General features: G+C 41.6%; 1 protein-coding gene across 1 annotated transcript in view; it reads left to right on the top strand.

Annotated features, from left to right (window-relative positions):
* Positions 1 to 391: 391 nt before the first annotated feature.
* The window catches only part of GRXCR1 (glutaredoxin and cysteine rich domain containing 1), a gene marked incomplete at both ends in the record, with an annotated part of 42711 nt that continues 23487 nt past the window's right edge, over positions 392 to 19615 (top strand). Inside the window, one exon of the mRNA XM_081999732.1 lies at positions 392 to 838. Coding sequence (XP_081855858.1) covers positions 392 to 838 — 447 coding nt within the window. The remainder of the gene's footprint in view (positions 839 to 19615) is intronic.

Here is a 19615-nt window from a genome sequence, read left to right as displayed (position 1 = left end):
GTACATAGACAGTTTTGACTCTGCAGATATTGTGAAAAACTCTTTGTCTTTCTCAGCAAACAAAAACTGTGTTTGTATAAACTCGTGTAATTTCTGTTATTGGGTTTATCGTGTGTGGGTTTGAATTTTTACTTTAATCAATGAATGTAATTTCTCCCTTTCTTGCTTTCTTCCTTAGTGCTAAGAAGTACACAGTGGCTTTTTAATATTTAATTGATGAGATCATTTTACGGGTTTTAGTTTAAAGGTAACCATAGCACAAATGCATCCATTATTAACTGCAGAACGGCAGCGTAGCTTCTTGGGAAAGCTCTTTAGTTTAATATGAGAATGCCTGTCAACAGAAAACAGCACTGATATTGTTGTTACGTGTCACAAACTGGCAAACGCAATGGGCACCACGCTGGAACAATGCAAACTGCTTATATCAATGGAAGAGGCGATGTTTAAAAATGAGGTGAAGGTGGACAGCGAGAGGCTCTCAAGGAAGGTTCGATTCCGTGTTGCATCCTCGCACAGCGGGAGGGTGCTGAAGGAGGTGTATGCCGACGGGGAGGCTGCCGACTCTCTGGACTCCGAGTACGCCAGTAGCTCAGAGACCGACCAAACCAGCCGGCTGAGCGAGGTGGACGGGCAGCAGAATGGACACGTAGGGTCCGAGTGTGATGAAAACGAGAACGAACAGGATGACTTGCTCATTTTAGTCAGAGCCACTAAAGAGAGGGGTTTTGGTACAAAACGAGTCAACATCCTCAGCAAAAATGGCACAGTCAGGGGAGTCAAGCATAAAGTCAGCGCTGGTCAAGCCCTCTTTGACAATCTGGCCAAAGTCTTTCAGGTAGGTGATGCGGTTCTGCTGGCTGTAAGCCCCGTGCCTGTCCCTTATAACTCCCCATGTTATTCTTCCCTTTGTCCAAACCTCCCTCAGTTATGATTTCTCAATATTCTGCCTCATTCCTATTGCTGTCCACTTGCTGTTGTTGCACAGGAGGAGCTCATTGCTCGTTCTGGTATACAACAGCTCCGCACTCCAGATTGACAGTGAACTTTTTCTTTCAAAATTGACCTAAAGTTTGCTGAGTAGAAATGTGTATGTTGTACAAACACATGCATGTGTATGTATGGACCATGAAAGAAACGTAACAGAGGAATTAATGGGCTTTATTGGAGATCTGTACAGATCCACTGTGCAGGGATGTGTCATGTTTCCACTCCTATTATATTCGGTCTAATGAGTTTACGATGTTATCTACTGTCCCCTACATGTAAATATGTATACTTGAAAATTCCATTGTGTTTAATCTGCAAAGTAGATCAAATTAGGTGCAGGATGGCAGCAATGGCAGTTTTCCCACATGAAAATTTCAGAGGAATGAAATCTTAGTCGGAGGTCTCTTTTATTAATGTCTGTTTTCCATTTATTTTGTAGAAGGAACAGAATATGTGTATTTGAAACATTATATGCCACACTGATGCCTTAGGCAGAGAAACACAGGCCTCAGAAAAATCAAGATAAAAGTTCTAAAAAAGTTAGCTCATATATGTAAATTATCTATATATGCTAGTCAAGCCTTTAAGTCATTAATATTCAAATGAAAGAACAAGTATGCAACCAAACTCTTTCTAAAGGTTGTTATAATCCAGAATTATGGTGGTCACTTAAATTAACCTGTAATTGGCTTTGGGACATTGTTTTAGAAACATTTATGCAGTTTTAAAGCATGGGTATTCGATATTAGTAACAAATGTTTCTGTGTATTGAAATGAAATCTAAAGTTCTTTCTCACTTTGAAACTAAGTAAGTTCTAATACATTTAGAAATGGCTATAGATTAACACACAGTTGCTTCTGCATATGAATTTATCCTCTATGTTGTACCTATTTCTGTATCAGAACTAGTGTGGCCAGCAGGAGTAGGGAAGTGATTGTGCCCCTGTACTCGGCACCGGTGAGGCCGCACCTCGAATCCTGTGTTCAGTTTTGGGCCCCTCACCACAAGAAGGATGTTGAGGTGCTGGAGCGTGTCCAGAGAAGGGCAACGAAGCTGGTGAGGGGGCTGGAGCACAAGTCTTATGGGGAGCGGCTGAGGGAACTGGGGTTGTTCAGTCTGGAGAAGAGGAGGCTGAGGGGAGACCTTATCGCTCTCTACAACTACTTGAAAGGGGGTTGTGGCGATGAGGGTGTTGGTCTCTTCTCCCAAGTAACCAGTGATAGGATGAGAGGAAATGGCCCGAAGTTGCGCCAGGGGAGGTTTAGATTGGGTATTAGGAAAAATTTCTTCACCGAGAGAGTGGTCAAGCGTTGGAACAGGCTGCCCAGGCAGGTGGTGGTGTCACTATCACTGGAAGCGTTCAAAAAACGTGTAGATGTGGTGCTTCAGGACATGATTTAGGGGGGGCATGGTGGTGCTGGGTTGATGGTTGGACTTGATGATCCTAAAGGTCTTTTCCAACCTTAATGATTCTGTGGTTCTGTGACTCTCTAAATTATAACAGTCTTTTTGTCAATACCGATGTTCCTGTGGAAGTTGGATGTTTCAAAGATGAATTAGCAGTCATTTCTGTTCTTTACCTCACATGACACTCAAGTAGCTTGCTTTCTCTCAAGCCACTCACTGAAGAGTTTGCCCTTGAGTTCCCTACTCTGATAGAATGTGTAACAAACTCACTTTTTCTAAGTAGATATGAGTTAGGAAGCAGCTGGTGAGTGAGCCCACCAGGGGAGGTGCCTTGCTGGACCTGCTGTTTACAAACAGAGAAGGACTGGTGAGAGATGTGGTGGTCGGAGGCCGTCTTGGGCTTAGCGACCATGACATGATAGAATTCTCAGTTGTGAGTGAAGTAAGGAGAGGGGTCAGCAAAACTGCTATCATGGACTTCCGGAGGGCAGACTTTGGCCTGTTCAGGTCACTGGTTGAGAGAGTCCCTTGGGAAACAGTCCTGAAGGACAAAGGGGTCCAGGAAGGCTGGACAGTCTTCAAGAAGGAAATCTTAAAGGCGCAGGAGCAGGCGGTCCCCATGTGCCGTAAGAAGAGCTGGCGGGGAAGGCGACCGGCCTGGCTGAACAGGGAGATTTTGCTGGGACTCAGGGAAAAGAGGAGAGTTTATCACCTCTGGAAGAAGAGGAAGGCAACTCATGAAGAGTACAAGGATCTCGTTAGGTCAAGCAGGGACAAAATTAGAAAGGCAAAAGCCCAGCTAGAGCTCAGTCTGGCCACAGTCGTAAAGGATAATAAAAAATGTTTTTACAAATATATTAACAACAAAAAGAGAGGCAAGGAGAATCTCCATCCCCTACTGGATATGGCGGGGAACATTGTCTCCAAGGACGAGGACAAGGCTGAGGTACTTAATGCCTTCTTCGCCTCAGTCTTTAATAGCCACTCCAGGTATCCACAGGATATTCAGCCCCCTGAGCTGGAAGACGGGGATGGAGAGCACAATGTACTCCTCATAATCCAGGAGGAAGCAGTCAAGGACATGCTAAGCCACCTGGACACCCACAAGTCTATGGGGCCTGATGGGATCCACCCGAGAGTACTGAGAGAGCTGGCGGAGGAGCTTGCCAAGCCACTCTCCATCGTTTATCAGCAGTCCTGGTTAACAGGGGAGGTCCCAGGTGACTGGATGCTTGCCAATGTGACACCTGTCTACAAGAAAGGCCGGAAGGAGGATCCTGGGAACTACAGGCCTGTCAGCCTGACCTCTGTCCCAGGGAAGATTATGGAGCGGTTGGTTTTGAGAGTGCTCACAGGGCATCTGCAGAACAGCCAAAGGATCAGGCCCAGCCAGCATGGGTTCATGAAAGGCAGGTCCTGCTTGACCAACCTGATCTCCTTCTATGACCAGGTGACCCGCCTAGTGGATGAGGGAAAGGCTGTGGATGTTGTCTACCTGGACTTTAGTAAAGCCTTTGACAGCGTCTCCGACAGCATTCTCCTGGAGAAACTGGCGGCTCGTTGCTTAGACGGGTTTACTCTTCGCTGGGTGAGGAACTGGCTGGGTGGCCGAGCCCAGAGAGTTGTGGTGAATGGCGTTAAATCCGGCTGGCGGCCGGTCACGAGTGGTGTTCCCCAGGGCTCGGTTCTGAGACCAGTCTTGTTCAATATCTTTATAGATGATCTGGATGAGGGAATTGAGTGCTCCCTCAGTAAGTTTGCAGATGACACCAAGCTGAGTGGGAGTGTTGATCTGCTGGAGGGTAGGAGGGCTCTGCAGAGGGATCTGGACAGGCTGGATCGATGGGCAGAGGCCAACTGTATGAGGTTTAATAAGGCCAAGTGCCGGGTCCTGCACTTTGGCCACAACAACCCCATGCAATGCTACAGGCTTGGGGAGGAGTGGCTGGAGAGCTGCCCGGCGGAAAGGGACCTGGGGGTGCTGGTTGACACCCGGCTGAATATGAGCCAGCAGTGTGCCCAGGTGGCCAAGAAGGCCAACAGCGTCCTGGCCTGTATCAGCAATAGTGTGGCCAGCAGGAGTAGGGAAGTGATTGTGCCCCTGTACTCGGCACTGGTGAGGCCGCACCTTGAATACTGTGTTCAGTTTTGGGCCCCTCACTACAAGAAGGATGTTGAGGTGCTGGAGCGTGTCCAGAGAAGGGCAACGAAGCTGGTGAGGGGGCTGGAGCACATGTCTTATGAGGAGCAGCTGAGGGAACTGGGGTTGTTTAGTCTGGAGAAGAGGAGGCTGAGGGGAGACCTTATCGCTCTCTACAACTACCTGAAAGGGGGTTGTGGCGACGAGGGTGTTGGCCTCTTCTCCCAAGTAACTAGTGATAGGACAAGAGGAAATGGCCTCAAGTTGTGCCAGGGGAGGTTTAGATTGGATATTAGGAAAAATTTCTTCACTGAGAGGGTGGTCAGGCATTGGAACAGGCTGCCCAGGGAGGTGGTGGAGTCGCCATCCCTGGAAGTGTTCAAAAAACGTGTGGATGTGGCGCTTCAGGACATGGTTTAGGGGACATGGTGGTTCTGGATTAATGGTTGGACTTGATGATCTTAAAGGTCCTTTCCAACCTAGTGATTCTGTGATTCTGTGAAGTGTTAACTGGGGCATGTCTGGGTTCTTCTCCAATCTTGATTCCAAATACTTTCCGTGTTGTTTTACTACATGGAGTATACAGTTTCACCTCACTAGCCTCATTCCCTCCTAAAAGCTTTCTTCCACTGCATCAATGATACCAAGCTAAGAAATGTGAGTCAGCTAAATAAATAGACCCATTTGAAGACATATGTACCTTAATTAGTGTCCCTGTCGTCTTGCTGTTTCTATCTTCAGTTTTAGGTTGGAAGTTCTTCAGGAAAGGTTCATAGACTGAATTCCATGCACTTTGATTGCAATGAAATTTCTTTCACCCCTAGCAGAGTTACATATAGGACCAGCACTATTTCCATGAGATGTTTTGCTGGAAGAAAGTAATGCTTGAGAGGAGGCATATCCGTCTGACAACTTCAGAAAATGTTATGTAGGCAAGTCTACCTCAGAAATTCATAATTAAAACCTGTAAAATAATGAATGGTTTAAAAGGTGATAAAGATCTTGTATTGACAATATTCTACAGCAGAAGAAAGTGGAAAAATTTTATTGTCAGGTGAAAACAAACTACACAATTTTTCATACAACACATAACTAAATTTAAGAACTCTCTGCTACAGGCATTGTAAAGGCCAAAAGAATAGGCAGGTTTTGAAAGCAGATGAGGAAAATGTATGGGGAACTGAGCAGCTTCTGTTTAGGCAGGTCTAGATAAATGATTTCCAGAAATAACTGTATATTCTTATCTTAAGCATCTGCTGGATCAAAGACATTTATTCAAAAATACAAAGAACATCATGATTTGAGGTTTCTACACAAACAAATTCCCATTTCCCCAGAGATAAAGTTTGAAATCTAGTGAAGAAGAATGACGGTTTGCATATCTTTTAGGTCATACTGTGAGCCAGTTTTCTATGCCACGTGGTGAACACAGAGGAGAGCAAATCACAAAGGTTGGCATTGAGACTGATTCAGAATTGCTTGATACCAATGTGAAATATGATCAAAATCGGTCTAATTACAAATGAAATAATGACCTTTAAAGGATTATTTCTAATTTTCTGTAAGTATGTTCCAGACAATTAACTGTGCAGTAATATCACTTAGAGAACAACAAGAGTTCTTCATTCAAAGATACGATAAGATAGAAATATGTCTCTATTAGAAGATATAACTCAAAATCACTTGATCTGGGCATTTTTTTGGAAGTTTCCCCCCATGATTATGTGAGGTCATCTGCAGTTACTGCAGCTTCTCTTAGATAAGCAACAGTGGATGTATAACAATAGTTAAAATATATACAAAGTCCCTGATCCCTGAGGAGAGCCCACCTCTGCCCCTTTGATGATTCAGCAGTAGATGACCTCATTTTACATTTCTCAGAGTCAATGTCAAAGCAGTATTTGTAATCTCAGAGTATGCACATGAACTCTTGAGTCCTAAATCCTGAGCACTGACAAAATTCTTGAATGCAAGCACTTCTTATTTAGTATTTAATACATCACTTAACTAAAATGTGTATGCAAGAAGCCAAATACTGACTATGTGTGTGCATCCTGTGATGCTGAAACTTTTTTTTTAGATTTTCTGCAGTGTCAGCATTCTGATTCTTCAGATCATATCTGCAAACTCCTCTACTATGCTATTACCCAAAATTGCCAGATGCTCCCTGTGACAGAGGAGATCTCCTTTAAAACAAATCACTTAGCTCAGATATTCCAGGGATAAGTAAGGATTCAGTAGCTGGGCTTTGTTAAGTCTGACACTCAAGACCTTTGATGTTTTCTGTTCAAATACCTGTGCTAAAAGCACTCCCATGTATTTTAATGTTCCATGGAATATTTGGGGGTTTGAATATTTTTTCCACATTCTCTAACTACAGTTCTACAGAATTAGTTCAGACAGTTCCTTCTCACAGCAGACTTCATCTAAAAAAAAAAAAAAATCACACCTTCTGGAGTTTTTGGGAATTTTAAAGGAGTATTTTAAAGAAATTTTAAAGTATCTAATACAGGAAGTATTTCTAGATGAAAAGGTGGTTTTATTATTGTTATATGATACAAGCCTGGCCTGAGAGCCTGTATCTACTGCCAAGTGGGTGTGCATCCCCTGCTACATCTTCCCCCATCCATGCACCGAGCACTTCCATCACCAGCACAACCAGCAGCTTCCCATTTCCACAGTTCCTTGAGAAGAGAAGATAGGTCCCTCGTATTAGTCTGTCCCGTGACTGCCTGTGTCCCTGGACGCGAGCTGCTCCAGCGTGGTGACAGTGAAAGGTCTCCCATCAGGTCAGTCCTGCGTGGCTGGTCAAGTGGCTGCGAGGCTGGTGGGAGCTGGGGCTGGCTCGGCCGTGGGGATGGGGTGTGGCACAGAGCAGCAAGTGTCCAGGGGTTAGCTCAGCTTCATGGCAGGGCATTTTGGGGGCGGAAATGCAGGGAAGAGACCAGTCCTATTGATGCTTCAGGGGAGCATTGTTTCCCTGGCAACCCCTCCGGGGTGGGTGCCACTAGGAGAGCGTTGACATAGCAACCACATCCTGCGGGATGTGTGTGTGACAGGGCATTGCTGTGGCAGCACCTTCCCAGCCCCGGCTGGCAGGGAAGGCGGGAGGCCGGGCAGTGGTCATTGACGGAGGACAGGGACGGTCGCACGTGCCCACCCGGCCTCCACGTGCACCCAACCTGGGACCGGAGGGGTGGCCGGCCACGGGGCTGGCGGTACAGCAGTCAAACGGTCGGGAATATTTTATTTGTGAGAAATGGGCACTGCTCAAAAACCTGAATAGCAGAAACGACCTGGAGCTTCCAGACGCCCTGTTCGTGCATCTCCTTGGTATATGTGAAATTATCTCCTGCTGAAACACTAAAACTGACGGTGCCGGCAGCTCTGGAGCTGAGGGTGTGACCTGCTAATTGCATCAGGAACATAAGCCCCCTCTCTGCATACCCAAAGTAATTGTGGTCTTATTTCAGTACATTACTAAAATTTTTGTTTTCTAATACTTAGAATACTGTTAAAATGTGAATGGGTGTGAATATTTCCTATATTTTCCTATAGAAAGCAGTAGAGAAATTGTTCTTGTTTCCTTGAAATAAATGTAATTCTCTTCATAATCAATTTTTATGACTAGGCCATCCCTACTATGGCTTCCAGGTGACACAGAGCAAAAATCCTTGGGTTGTCTGATATAGTACTAAGTAGTGCAATGATCATTTCATGCCAGACCAGGTTTCCATCCCAACATGCAACGTAATGGAGCTCAGCCAAAGGTTTTACACAGGTCTCCTCATTTCCACTGTTCTAGCGTGGGTCCTTTCCTCCACTTACACGCTCCACTGGGCTTCTGGCCTGCTCTGAAAGGTCTCCTTCTGCTAAATTAGCTACAGATCTCATTCTCAGGCAGGGCCTGCTGACGTCTCTTACGAAAGGGCAGGCCTGGTTAACAAACCTGATTAATGCCTTCGTGAAGATTGCATCAGAAGGGTTATAGGTGAAGAGTCAGACGTAGTGTACTTGGCCTTTACAATATTTTCCAGCGCAGTCTCAGGTAGAGCTAACGTTTAAGGTTGCGAAGTGCAAGTCAATATTCAGCCTGATAAAGAATTAGCTTATTAATGTTTAGAGAGAGAAAGAGATGGGAAAGAGTTAAGAATCAGGTGGAAGTTTGTTAAGAGAAGGAGAGCTGCTGGGGTGATTAGGTTCACTTTCATCTTTCTGTACTTGTAGGTGACCTAGAAAAGTGAATACAGAGCAGAACATGCAGAGCTTACAAACCAGAAAGACTATTACCATAGCAAAAATAAAATGGAAGACAGCAGCAAAACCACCTGCCTTCCAAAGAAGTGCTGTTAAGGAAGGTTTTGGGTGCAATAGTACAAGCAAAGGTTTTAGGGTGGGTGGCATGTCGTATACCACTCCAGCCCCTGGAGTATGTATCACTACAACCCCCCAAAACTCTGGAGAGAAGAGAGAGAGAGGTCTGCACTTTCACTGGAGGAGTCATGATGTTGTCCTCCTTGTTTCTTTGGCAGATGATCAGTGCCGACACTCCAGCGTTATAGGACTCTCTGAACTGAGAGACCTCTGCTAGGACCGGACTAAGATTGTAGAAGGTCTCCTGAACTTTTCCTTCTTTTTCTCGTCCATAAACACTGCCCTGTGACTCCCAAATGGGCGTAGCTTGCAAAAGGAAAAAACGTGCTAGATTGCTAGTAGCAATGTTAGGGAAACCTGCTGGTAACCTAAAGCCATAGCATTTGCTGTAGTAATGCCACCTATATGGATGGAGATAAATCCTAGTGAGCTGTAGGTACCTCCTCTGAAGTATAAAGTTCTAGTGTATGTTCCTAGTCTTAGCAAGTCTGGAAAACTAATTATTGAGGAACGTTGCACTGAAATTGAGAAGAACAGGAAAAATTGTAATGACACAGAGGATCAAGTGATTATGAAAGGTAGGTTTCTGTTTGTTACAGAGAATTCAGCGTTAGAAGGATGACTGGATCACCACTGGAAAGGGAATAGTGTCCCTTCACCACTTCCTTTGGATCTTCCTAAGTGCTTTGATCTTGTGACCACAGTACATGGGACAGTGATTTAGCTGACTGACAGTTAAAACAGGTAGTTTTCAGACCTCGTGGCTGAAGAGACACTGATTAAAAAAGGAGTACGTTCAGGTCTGTGTGCTTTTAACTGGAGCCTGGGGTTGCTCCATACTTAGGATACTGGTATTTATTGCTCTCATGTTATCATATAAATCAGCTGTAAAGCACTGAACTCAGACAAGTCTATTATTAGACTGATTGTGATATGTAGGGTTTACTGCTATTGGACGTGGAATACGTATTTGAGTCTCAAGTATAACCAAACTCTGCTGGGTGCAAGATGGAAGCAGCAGTGAGGAAAAGATCATTTTGCACTTCATCAGCACCTTCTTTCTTCTGCTGATAGAAGAAAACTTCTAACAACTGACTGGTACTGAATAGAGCTGTCTCAGGCTTACCCCAGCCGGGGACTAAGCACCCGTGGTCCAAGCAGGTTGTGCAGCCTGTAGGAGAAAGCAGAGATGCTGCCCTGGGCTGTGAGGGAGAACAGGATGAAGTTGTTCCCTCGGTGAAGCCCATGCTATCTGGCTACTTTCACAAACAGAGTGATTTATTAATAAGTCTCATCCCATGGCCTTAACTTTTGCATTACAAAGGACATAGGAAAGAAGCTATGCTTATACTGCAGGGACTATATATATACAGAATATGTAGTACTAGAGTGAAGCAAGACTTTAAGTATAGATTCAAAAAACCCATAGGGTTCTGAAGAAGGACTTAGACATCAAGCTCCAAAACTGTGATCCTCCAAACCTCTCTTTGGTGCTACCTTGTCTCAAAGGCAGCAAAAGCCTTTTATTAATGAAAATTTGACTAATGATCTGCCTTGGCCAAGTGCCTCAGCATCTCCGTATTGACAAGACATGACAGTTACCTCCTACTCATGTCCCATGGGAACTACAAAATAAGCGCTCCTTTGCCTGTCTCACCTGCAGGGCTTGATGAAGTAGGTGTCCTCTGAGCATGCCTAGTGGATTAGATCCTACACAAACTGTACATAAGCAGATGCTGCTTTGTTACAAATCGTGTCTGCAGGAGGCAGTGGTGGGAGTTGTACTTTGAATTAGACAGTCACAAGACAGCATGAATAAGTTGCTGGAACAGGAGTGGAACACAGGCTTGCTGATTCTCAACTTGCCATCCCAAATACCGTGCTTGGCTTCCATTTCTTTCTTTCTTGCTCTTAAGCATTATCGTGATGGCATTGCTTCGCCATGGAGGTATCCCAGAAAAGCTTGTAACCTGTGACTTGCTTGTTAGGGACAAAAGGTAGAGAGGAGACTGCATCCAAGTAGCCAAGAAATGAGAGACTGCAAATAACCATGTTTTGCCACCTTGTTTCATGCTCTCTTTAAATCTAAAAATACATTTGCTTTCTTTTTGAAAGAAAGAACCAGTGTATTTGTTCTCAGGAAATGGATGTGAATGCCAAACGGAAAAAGACACTTGCTAGTTTTATTAAGTGAGATTCCTAAATCTTATTGGCCTCAGGAAATTTTCTGAGTGGCAAATAGTCATAAAATGAGAGAGTATTAGGAGGAAATACCATATATGCTTGCCATCCTTTTACTTTTAATTATCTGTTTGGCATATGACTTGGAATACTAGATGAACACTGGGTCTGAGCCCATGTACTGCTCTGGGACTCTTACATAATGTCCCTTTGTGGAACTACTCAATAAGGTGTTCAACCATTGAATTAGCATGCAAAATGCTTCATATTGATTTGAAAAAAAGTAATGTTATGTAAACAGCCTATCAAAAAAATTCCTAGGATGCTAGTGCAGAATTTTTTTCTACTTATTGTAACAGTAGGAAATCTTCTTTTTCTGAATTGGGCTCTTACAACAGAGGTGAAAAAGATGAACTGATTAGTCTTCATAATTGATTAGTAGCAATAACCCATCTTTTTTTCTCTAGTTGTGGAGCTCAACTCAGTAACTCAGCAGGACAATTGTGAGAAAATATCTTTTGAAATATTCTTAAAACTATGACCATCAAGAAAAGTTTGGGCTATTCCCCTTTCTTTGACATGGTGTCTCCTCTTGCCCCTGAATATCTGCATGTCTTTGACACAGCATACACCAAGTCTGTGGAACACATAAAGCTGAAATATATTGCCTACAAATATGAACCATTCCATATGCTTATTTACTAACATAATTCTTGGTCATTGACCTCTAATTTTTGTGTACAAATAAATTATGTTGCAACCAAATATTTAAGGGTCCTCATTGCACCTGAGTGTCTTTTGGTGAAGTATGTTTTAGTTACATTTACAAACATGGAAGAAAATATTTGGCTATGCTGGGCCAATTTCTCACCAGACTGAACAGCTGTGCAGCTATGCAATTGCAAAAATATAGTAATAATGAGGATGAAATACAGCTCCTTTATTAAAAAAAAAAGCTCAAAAAAGTGGGGAATTATCTTTACCTTAGTGGTATGATTCTCCAGGCATGTACTAATGCTTTTGATTTCTTGACATAGAAGGCATTAGCAAAAATACTTTCTAACAACTTAATTACATTACAATTCCATTTAGTTTACAGATCTCAGAACTGTTTCAGTTCTGAGCTAGGATTTGCAAATACTTACGTTAGTAGTTGCAAACACAAGCTAGACAAATACAAATGTACACATGCCATACAGTTATTGCGTTACAACGACCTGGGAAAACTGCATTTTAGCAGTTGACCAAAACCATATTTCAGGAGTCATCTGCTGCCAATTTAATTGGTGTGTAGGTGTCATTGAGGACTATTTCCTTCCCCAAGAGATTAAAAATAAAATCATGCTTTATTTGCGGGTAATGCTTGCTAGACTGCTCTGGTGTGTCAGCAGCCTGCTCTGACATTTGTCTACTTGTGTTGACAGTTTATTAGAGACTACACCAACACAAAGTACATGATTAACAGCTTGAGAGAAAGAAATGGTCAAAGAGATACTACTTCTTTTGGCTGGAGCTTTAACCTGTGGCTGCAACGTTCAGCAGCATCATAAGTTTGTAGCTTAAGTGCAATAAAATATGCTTCATAATGGAATTTGCAGCCACGGAGGAAGGGTATGACTTTCATGCATGAAAACCTTCCTCATTTCTGCAACATCCAGTACTAGGTAGTACAAAGCATGAAACTCAAATCTCACTGAAGATTAATAGTAACTAGGACAGCATCCCCAGCCTGTTGATTTTGAAAAGGAGTTGGAAAAATATAGCTTCCCATCCACGCGGGCAATCTTGTGGTTTTGCTTGACACACTGGTTATGTTGTGGAGAGGCTACCACAGTACAACTCTTTACAGCCTCCATTATACAAAGCAACAGAAATGGTCACAGGTGAGCAGCTGGAGTCAGTGAGGTAGAGACTCATTTCACACATGGCAGGAAAAAAGACAGAAAACCCATCATTCACTGCTAGTATGAATTGTGGAAAGCATTTTAACAACCTTAGTACAATTTTGCTTTGGAACTATAGCTAGAGACACCATCCATCAATAACGTCAGAGAAGTATGTCTTCTATACCGCAGCAATACCACATGCAGACTCGTTCTTTCTCCACTCCCAAGAAATATGGGAAAACTTAACAGCCAATATTTGCACAAGTTTATAACAACGTGAATGTTATATCCTGCATTCACAAATCAGTCAATGCTGGTGCAAAGGCAAAGAAATTTTTCTTTACTCCTGGTAGCCTTGTTTGGAACCTTACTGATTGCTAATCATCTAACAAGTTTTAAAAATAGTAAGACTTGACAGCAGTTGTACACTATAATTTAAGAAAAATCTATTTCCCCAAGCAACTTCTGTAAGACAGAAAGCAGTAAGCTTCTAGTTCTGCAACTGAAGTTACAGCTTTTTAAAGAAAATGCGATCTTTTCCTGTCCAGCTGCTCATGTCCTGCTCTTGGTTTACTACATCTAAAAGCAAAGGACTCTCCCTCCCAGCCCCACAGCCAATTGTGAAGCATTTCATTGCTGTTCAGCTGGAGAACGTCGTAAGAGACAGACTGATAGACACAGTCAAAAATTAGACCTGTAAGCATTATTGCTGGAGTTCTTTTCCCCTATTGCAGGTCTTAATCTGCATTTGAGAACTTCCCTTTCCAGGTGTTGGCTGATGTTTTCAATCAGATTTGCAAATATGCAGTGGGTAAGTCCAAGTTTTTCTTTCAGATCCCACCATAAGCCAAAAAAATAACCACCTACTCAGTCCCTCCATGTCCAAACTTAAGCTGTCATGAAGATTTAAAAGAGACAGCAGCTTCTAAATGACTTGTTCAGGAAATAGATTCTGTTAATTTAAATCTGTCTGCAAAATTTTGCCACGGCAGCTCTGGTTTTTGTACCTGCTGAATGGTCAGGCCTTTTGAAAACCTATCTGTTTGGTCCGTGATGTTCTCATGGATCCTCATGTGAGAGACTGTGGGGTGGAAAGGCACTTCTACAGGCCAATATTTGCAGTTCAATACAGATGACTAATACTTTCTATTTTTTTTGCGGCCACTGACAGGGAGAAGCCTTGAATCATGTAGTTCCTTCAACCAGGTAGTTTTATCCTCAGCTGAATTATCACCTCAAAATTCTCTTTTGAAGTCACAACAGATAAGGGCAAGAGTTGTCAGAAAAGGAGGGATTTCTAGTGAAACTTCTGACCTTTCATGCTGTCTCAATTCTCATTTTGGCAGAAAGTTTCGCAACTGGCAGAAATGTAATGTGTGGCGTTTCAGCATTGTTTGCAGACATGATATGATGTTAGAAAATAATTGATTTTTTTTTTCTTCAGGGGTTATGTTATCTACACAAAGGAGCCACTGAAATATTGCTCCAAAAGAAAAGCAGATAGCCAATTTAAACATCTCAGTATCTGCATTTACAGTTATATTCCTTGATCAGAACATGTTTAATTCTATGACATGATACAGATTCTAGCCCTATGATAAGAACATTACTATATGAAAAGTCTGATTATAAAAGTAACAATTTCTACTTTATTTAAAGTAAACACATCTGGGCCAAATCCCGAATCAGTCTAGAGCATAAATTCCTCAGGAGGACCACAAGGATGTCATAAGTTTATGCAGGGACAAACTTAGAAAGGCCAAAGCCCAACTAGAACTTAATCTGCTACTGCCATAAAAGACAATAAAAAATGTTTCTATAAATACATTAACCAGGTTAATGGTTGGACTTGATGATCTTAAAGGTCTTTTCCAACCTAAATGATTCTATGATTCTACAAAGACCTTTCTAAAAAATTACTCCAACTGCAGTTATAATATATATGGAATAACTACCTCAGCAGCTATTTTGACTGACAGGTTTAGGAGGTGATATAAAGCCAACCTGCTACATTCTGATTTTCAGACATTTTACCTATTTGGTTAAAAAAGCCAAACCCAAGCTTACACTTTAGATTTTTTTCAGCAAAAAATCCTTTAAGCCTGTTTCATGGAGATGTATTCCATTTTGCTTATACAGAAATGGTAGATAAGTCATCTATCCCGTTTTGTACATCAAGGCTAACAGCCATGATATAGGCTATCCTAGGGCAGAGTTGGTTTATGTATGTTGTCTAGGAGTTGCATCCTCTGCGCATAAAAATCTCAAGCTCTCTGCCTTTGGTTTTGGAATCTGATACATAAGAAAAGGATGAAGCAGCATATGTGGCCAGTGCAGGTGGATCTTTATTTTGAAGAAATGGAGATTGAGTGTATAACTAGTAATTAACTTAGGTTTGAAGGTGAAGGTACCGGAGTTCTAGGTATTACTAAGTAATGAGATAGCCGAGAGCATGGTTCCGATTAGGTTAAGTAATATAGCAGGGAAACAAGGTCCTTCATCACTCAGTGCTAATACAGAACAAAGTAGTGCTATAACTTCAAGAGATACTTTTCATCACTTCTGAATGTAGAGTGATAAGGTGCTTTTTCACTGAGGAGTAAGGACTGACCTTGCACTTCATCAGCACTTTGTTGCAGGAAACATAGGTCAACTTTGCTCTTTGCCTCAAAGACTTGTGCAAAATTCATTACCAGTTGCAGAGTGCTTTGTGACCCTATGCGAGAAAATTCTCTATGTCCACCTGAAAAATGGTTGGAGTTTTCCTTACCTGTGCAGCACAAATGACAACTTCAACTTTTTACAGGACAACCTGTTTTTATCTCAGTCCAGATGAGTAACATTTTCGGGTAGAATTTAAGTTGTATATAGCAACAGGAAAGAAAAAGTATATAATTTGCCAGACATTTGGAAATGAAAACTAAGCAATACTGGGAGGGTGTTGGTTTCCCAGTTTTGTTCAACACTCCTTGGGAGTTTCAGGATCTCAGTGCATCCCATTCCAGCTTCCATTCACAGGAATACAGTAAAAGATAAAATAACTTTTGACAGAAATCTTCTTATCTGCTAAACATGAAAACTCCAGGGTGTATCCCAAATCAAAACCAGAATTCCCTTAACTCTTTCCCCTAAATTTATTGCTTAGGAAAGTAAATTGTGAAGAATGGATCATAATTTAAAATTTTCCCTGCTACTGATTGCTGTTCAGATTGGTGCCTTATTCCATTTATGCTATTATGTTCTTTAGCTGTTTTGAGTGAGCAGAAGTAGTTCTGTTGTATAAGAGACTGACCCTAGGGTGTAATTAATCCATGATGAAAGGCTGAACCACGTGCCAATGAAAATGCAGGAAATTTTCAACTGAGCTAAGTGTACCTGATAAGAGCTTTCCTGAATACCAGTTTTTATTTGCTGATTGTCTTTAACACTAGGAAAATCACCAGCTGCAGCACTGGTGATAATAAGAAAGAAGTTATGGATTATTGTGCTGTTTCCTATGATATTCTGATATATTGAAGTCTTAGGAAAACAGATCCACACGAAGCATAGCCTGGCAAAGAAGGAAAAGCCATGTAACATCACGAGCAAGATCTCACCAGCTAACCATGTTATTCTCCAGTCAGAAATAGGACGAATCACATTTGCAAGAAGCTCAACAGACTAAAATTCATTTTCATAGATCACTAGTGCCTTTTAATTAACCAAACTGTGATTGACATTTGGGAACTATAAAGGGGGTCACTGCATATGTAAACTGTACCTGGCTGTTTAAATGTAAGATGACAGAGTCAGACATCCATGTATGTTTGTATGTATGTGTTATTGTGGTGTTAACATCTCTCAGTCTCTCTAGCAGTCTAAGGATACACAGGAAATATTTTAGAAAGGATGAGTAAGGGACTGGTGAAAGAGAGGAGGAAAGAGAAAGAGGGATGGGGTAGCAACCTTTTTTTTTTTTAAATGTCATCTGCTCACTGGAGAACAGTAAACAGGGCCTTCCAAAACTGCTGCCAAGTTAAAAAGAAATGGGCCAGAGTAGACATAGCAATTTTTATGACAGCCATTTGCTGCTGATTGACACAACTCTGTTTCTCTGCAGTATAAAGTGTTCTACTAAGTGAAGCAGCAGTGATTACAGACAGATGGGGCCAGCGTGCTCAAACCAGACTCACTCGGAGCCATGTTGTTTGCTGACTTTTCCACATGATCTGTGATATCAAACACCTTCATCTTTATCTGCCAGCCTCCAGCAAGTCCTGCTCTAGTTCACTTCTGGCTAAAGCCATCCTTACTTAGCGAATATTCTCAAATAGGACATAAGCTGCCCAGTGATCCTACCCGGACTGGCAACTCGAGATTCAAACATCTTGAACAGTGTGATAAATAAAAAGCAAAAGAAAAAGCTGCATATGACTAGAGAAAATATGATTTGGACCTGACAAGTAAGGGTGTTGTTTAAGACAAATATATTGTGTTTTTTAAAAAGTAATTCAGGGTGACATCATGGGAAATTGTAGATAAGTCAATAGTAGAATTACCACCAAAGTCTGAGTAAGTAGCAGGAGAAAACATTCCCGCTCAAGACAATAAAACATGTTTGAAAAATCCTACTCATATTATTAAAGAGCAAGTCCAAAAGTACCTTAAAATGGGAACTGACAGTAAGAAAGATAATTATGCAAGAAAAATAACAAGTCCTTTATTCAAGTATTTCATATACACAACCAAATATAGGCAAGTCTAGATATGTTTAAATGTCCTTTTTGGGCAAGTGACCAAACACTAAGTACTAGTCAGAACCTTTCAAGCTGACCTCTTCTTTTATTTCCAGCCCTTCTTCTTGTTTTGACTAGAACCAAAAAACAGAAAGGCCCAGAAAAAATGAGTGAAAAAATTGAGCAATGTTTTTTAAACTTGAGAAAAAGTTCCATTTTATTGACGTCAAATTCTCATTTTACTCAGTCTGTCTGTTTCTTCCTGTTGCTAGTGATAAAGAGATAGAGGTGAAATAAACACTGAACAAATGTTGAATAATAATTATTTTCCGTACTCGTACATATAACATTTATCACCAAGTAGTAACTCATAACTGTTAAGCAAGGAGATTAAATGGTGTAATCTAGGACAAATCTTCTTCAAAGAACAGAGGCTTATTCTCAGATTTCCAGGGTTTACACATTGTTTAGATTTGTATAATTAATATCAACATTCTTCTCATGACCCATCTGCAATCCATTGTTTCAGTTGTCTGGTATTCCACACTATTTACAGATGTACCTTTAGGCAGGCAGATGCTATGCAGCTCAAGCCATACATTTTTAATTTATGGATGGCAGCATTTCTTTAGGTGACATGCAATAGACTTTTTTTTTTCTCTCTTACATTCATTAGTTTTTGTTTGCAAGGCATTTTGGAGTAGTAGCAGTGACCTTCCAATTTGTTCTCTAACTTCATGTTGTCTGTTAGTAGACACAGAAAATTTAGGAATGATAATTTATACATCTACCATTTTTATTTTCACATAATGTTTGACTTCCCAATTTTCCAGACATTTAAAAACGCTTGTATCTTTCTCATGTCAAAGGAATATTGCATGAACTGTTATGCTGCTGTTCTGTGATCAGAGTCTTCAGAAAACTCTCTCCAGGTAAAGAGCTGCAAACAGCTCTTTTCCTTTCCATTCTCACTGATGTAACACATCGTAAACCCTCACTGGGATAAATTAAAATCTACGTCCGCTTCATTTTGCATAGATCAGACATGTTACTGGAGCCAAAATGAGTCTAATATGCAATGAAAGTTCAGGCTGAAATTTAGACCTAAATTAAAAGACTTCCAAATGGTCACATGATTCATGCAACAACATAATGTTGTATAGTTTTGTAGACTTCACAACCATATTCAGTCTTGTCACGACACAAGCCATATCTGCCAGAAATAATATTCTTCTTGCAGAAGTGGGAAGTCTCAGTTTGACCACTGATATGCATCCATGCTTCAGAGCTAGCGTGGTTTCTGTGGACTGGGTGTGAATTTTAGTGCCAGTTATTTACACAAAGTCAAATACCTCAATACTTTAGGAAATATTTTGCATTTGATGATTTTTAAAGGAATTCAACTTACATCTGTGAATATATGGGACAGCCTGGAGAGGAGTAAAATAGGAACACTGGTATTGCAGAGGGAATTTAGGAGGTAAATCAAATACTTGTGGAGGAAAACTGAGTTTATCCATGGGATGCTGGAGAAAGCTTCCTGCTATCTGGATTCACAGAGACATCTTGGAGGGAAATGGAAGAGCTGTGATTGTCAGACTTGGGAATGTCTGGGAGCCTGAAAAGCTGGTGTGATGGCTGTGGAGATGCTCTGCAATGGTTCTAAGTACCGTGTATTTTCAGTGTTTGTTAAGATGATTAGGTAAATGTGTTCACTTCACAGAATTCCTCAACAAACCTACCAGAGAGGGAAACAGTGCTTTGAATTCATCACGTTTCAGGCATAAACTGCAACCAATACAAAGCTTTGAAGGTTTTAACTCAGTTTCTTCCTGGCTTAGCTTGTGGCACGAGTTTGTGCCAGAAAGGCAGAGTTCATCTGAAATGGTGGCGTTATGCATGCTCCAGGGCAATGCATGGT

The sequence above is a fragment of the Phaethon aethereus genome (genome assembly GCF_964289735.1).
Source record: "Phaethon aethereus genome assembly, chromosome: 4".
NCBI lineage: Eukaryota > Metazoa > Chordata > Aves > Phaethontiformes > Phaethontidae > Phaethon > Phaethon aethereus.
This window is presented reverse-complemented; position numbering and strand designations above follow the sequence as displayed.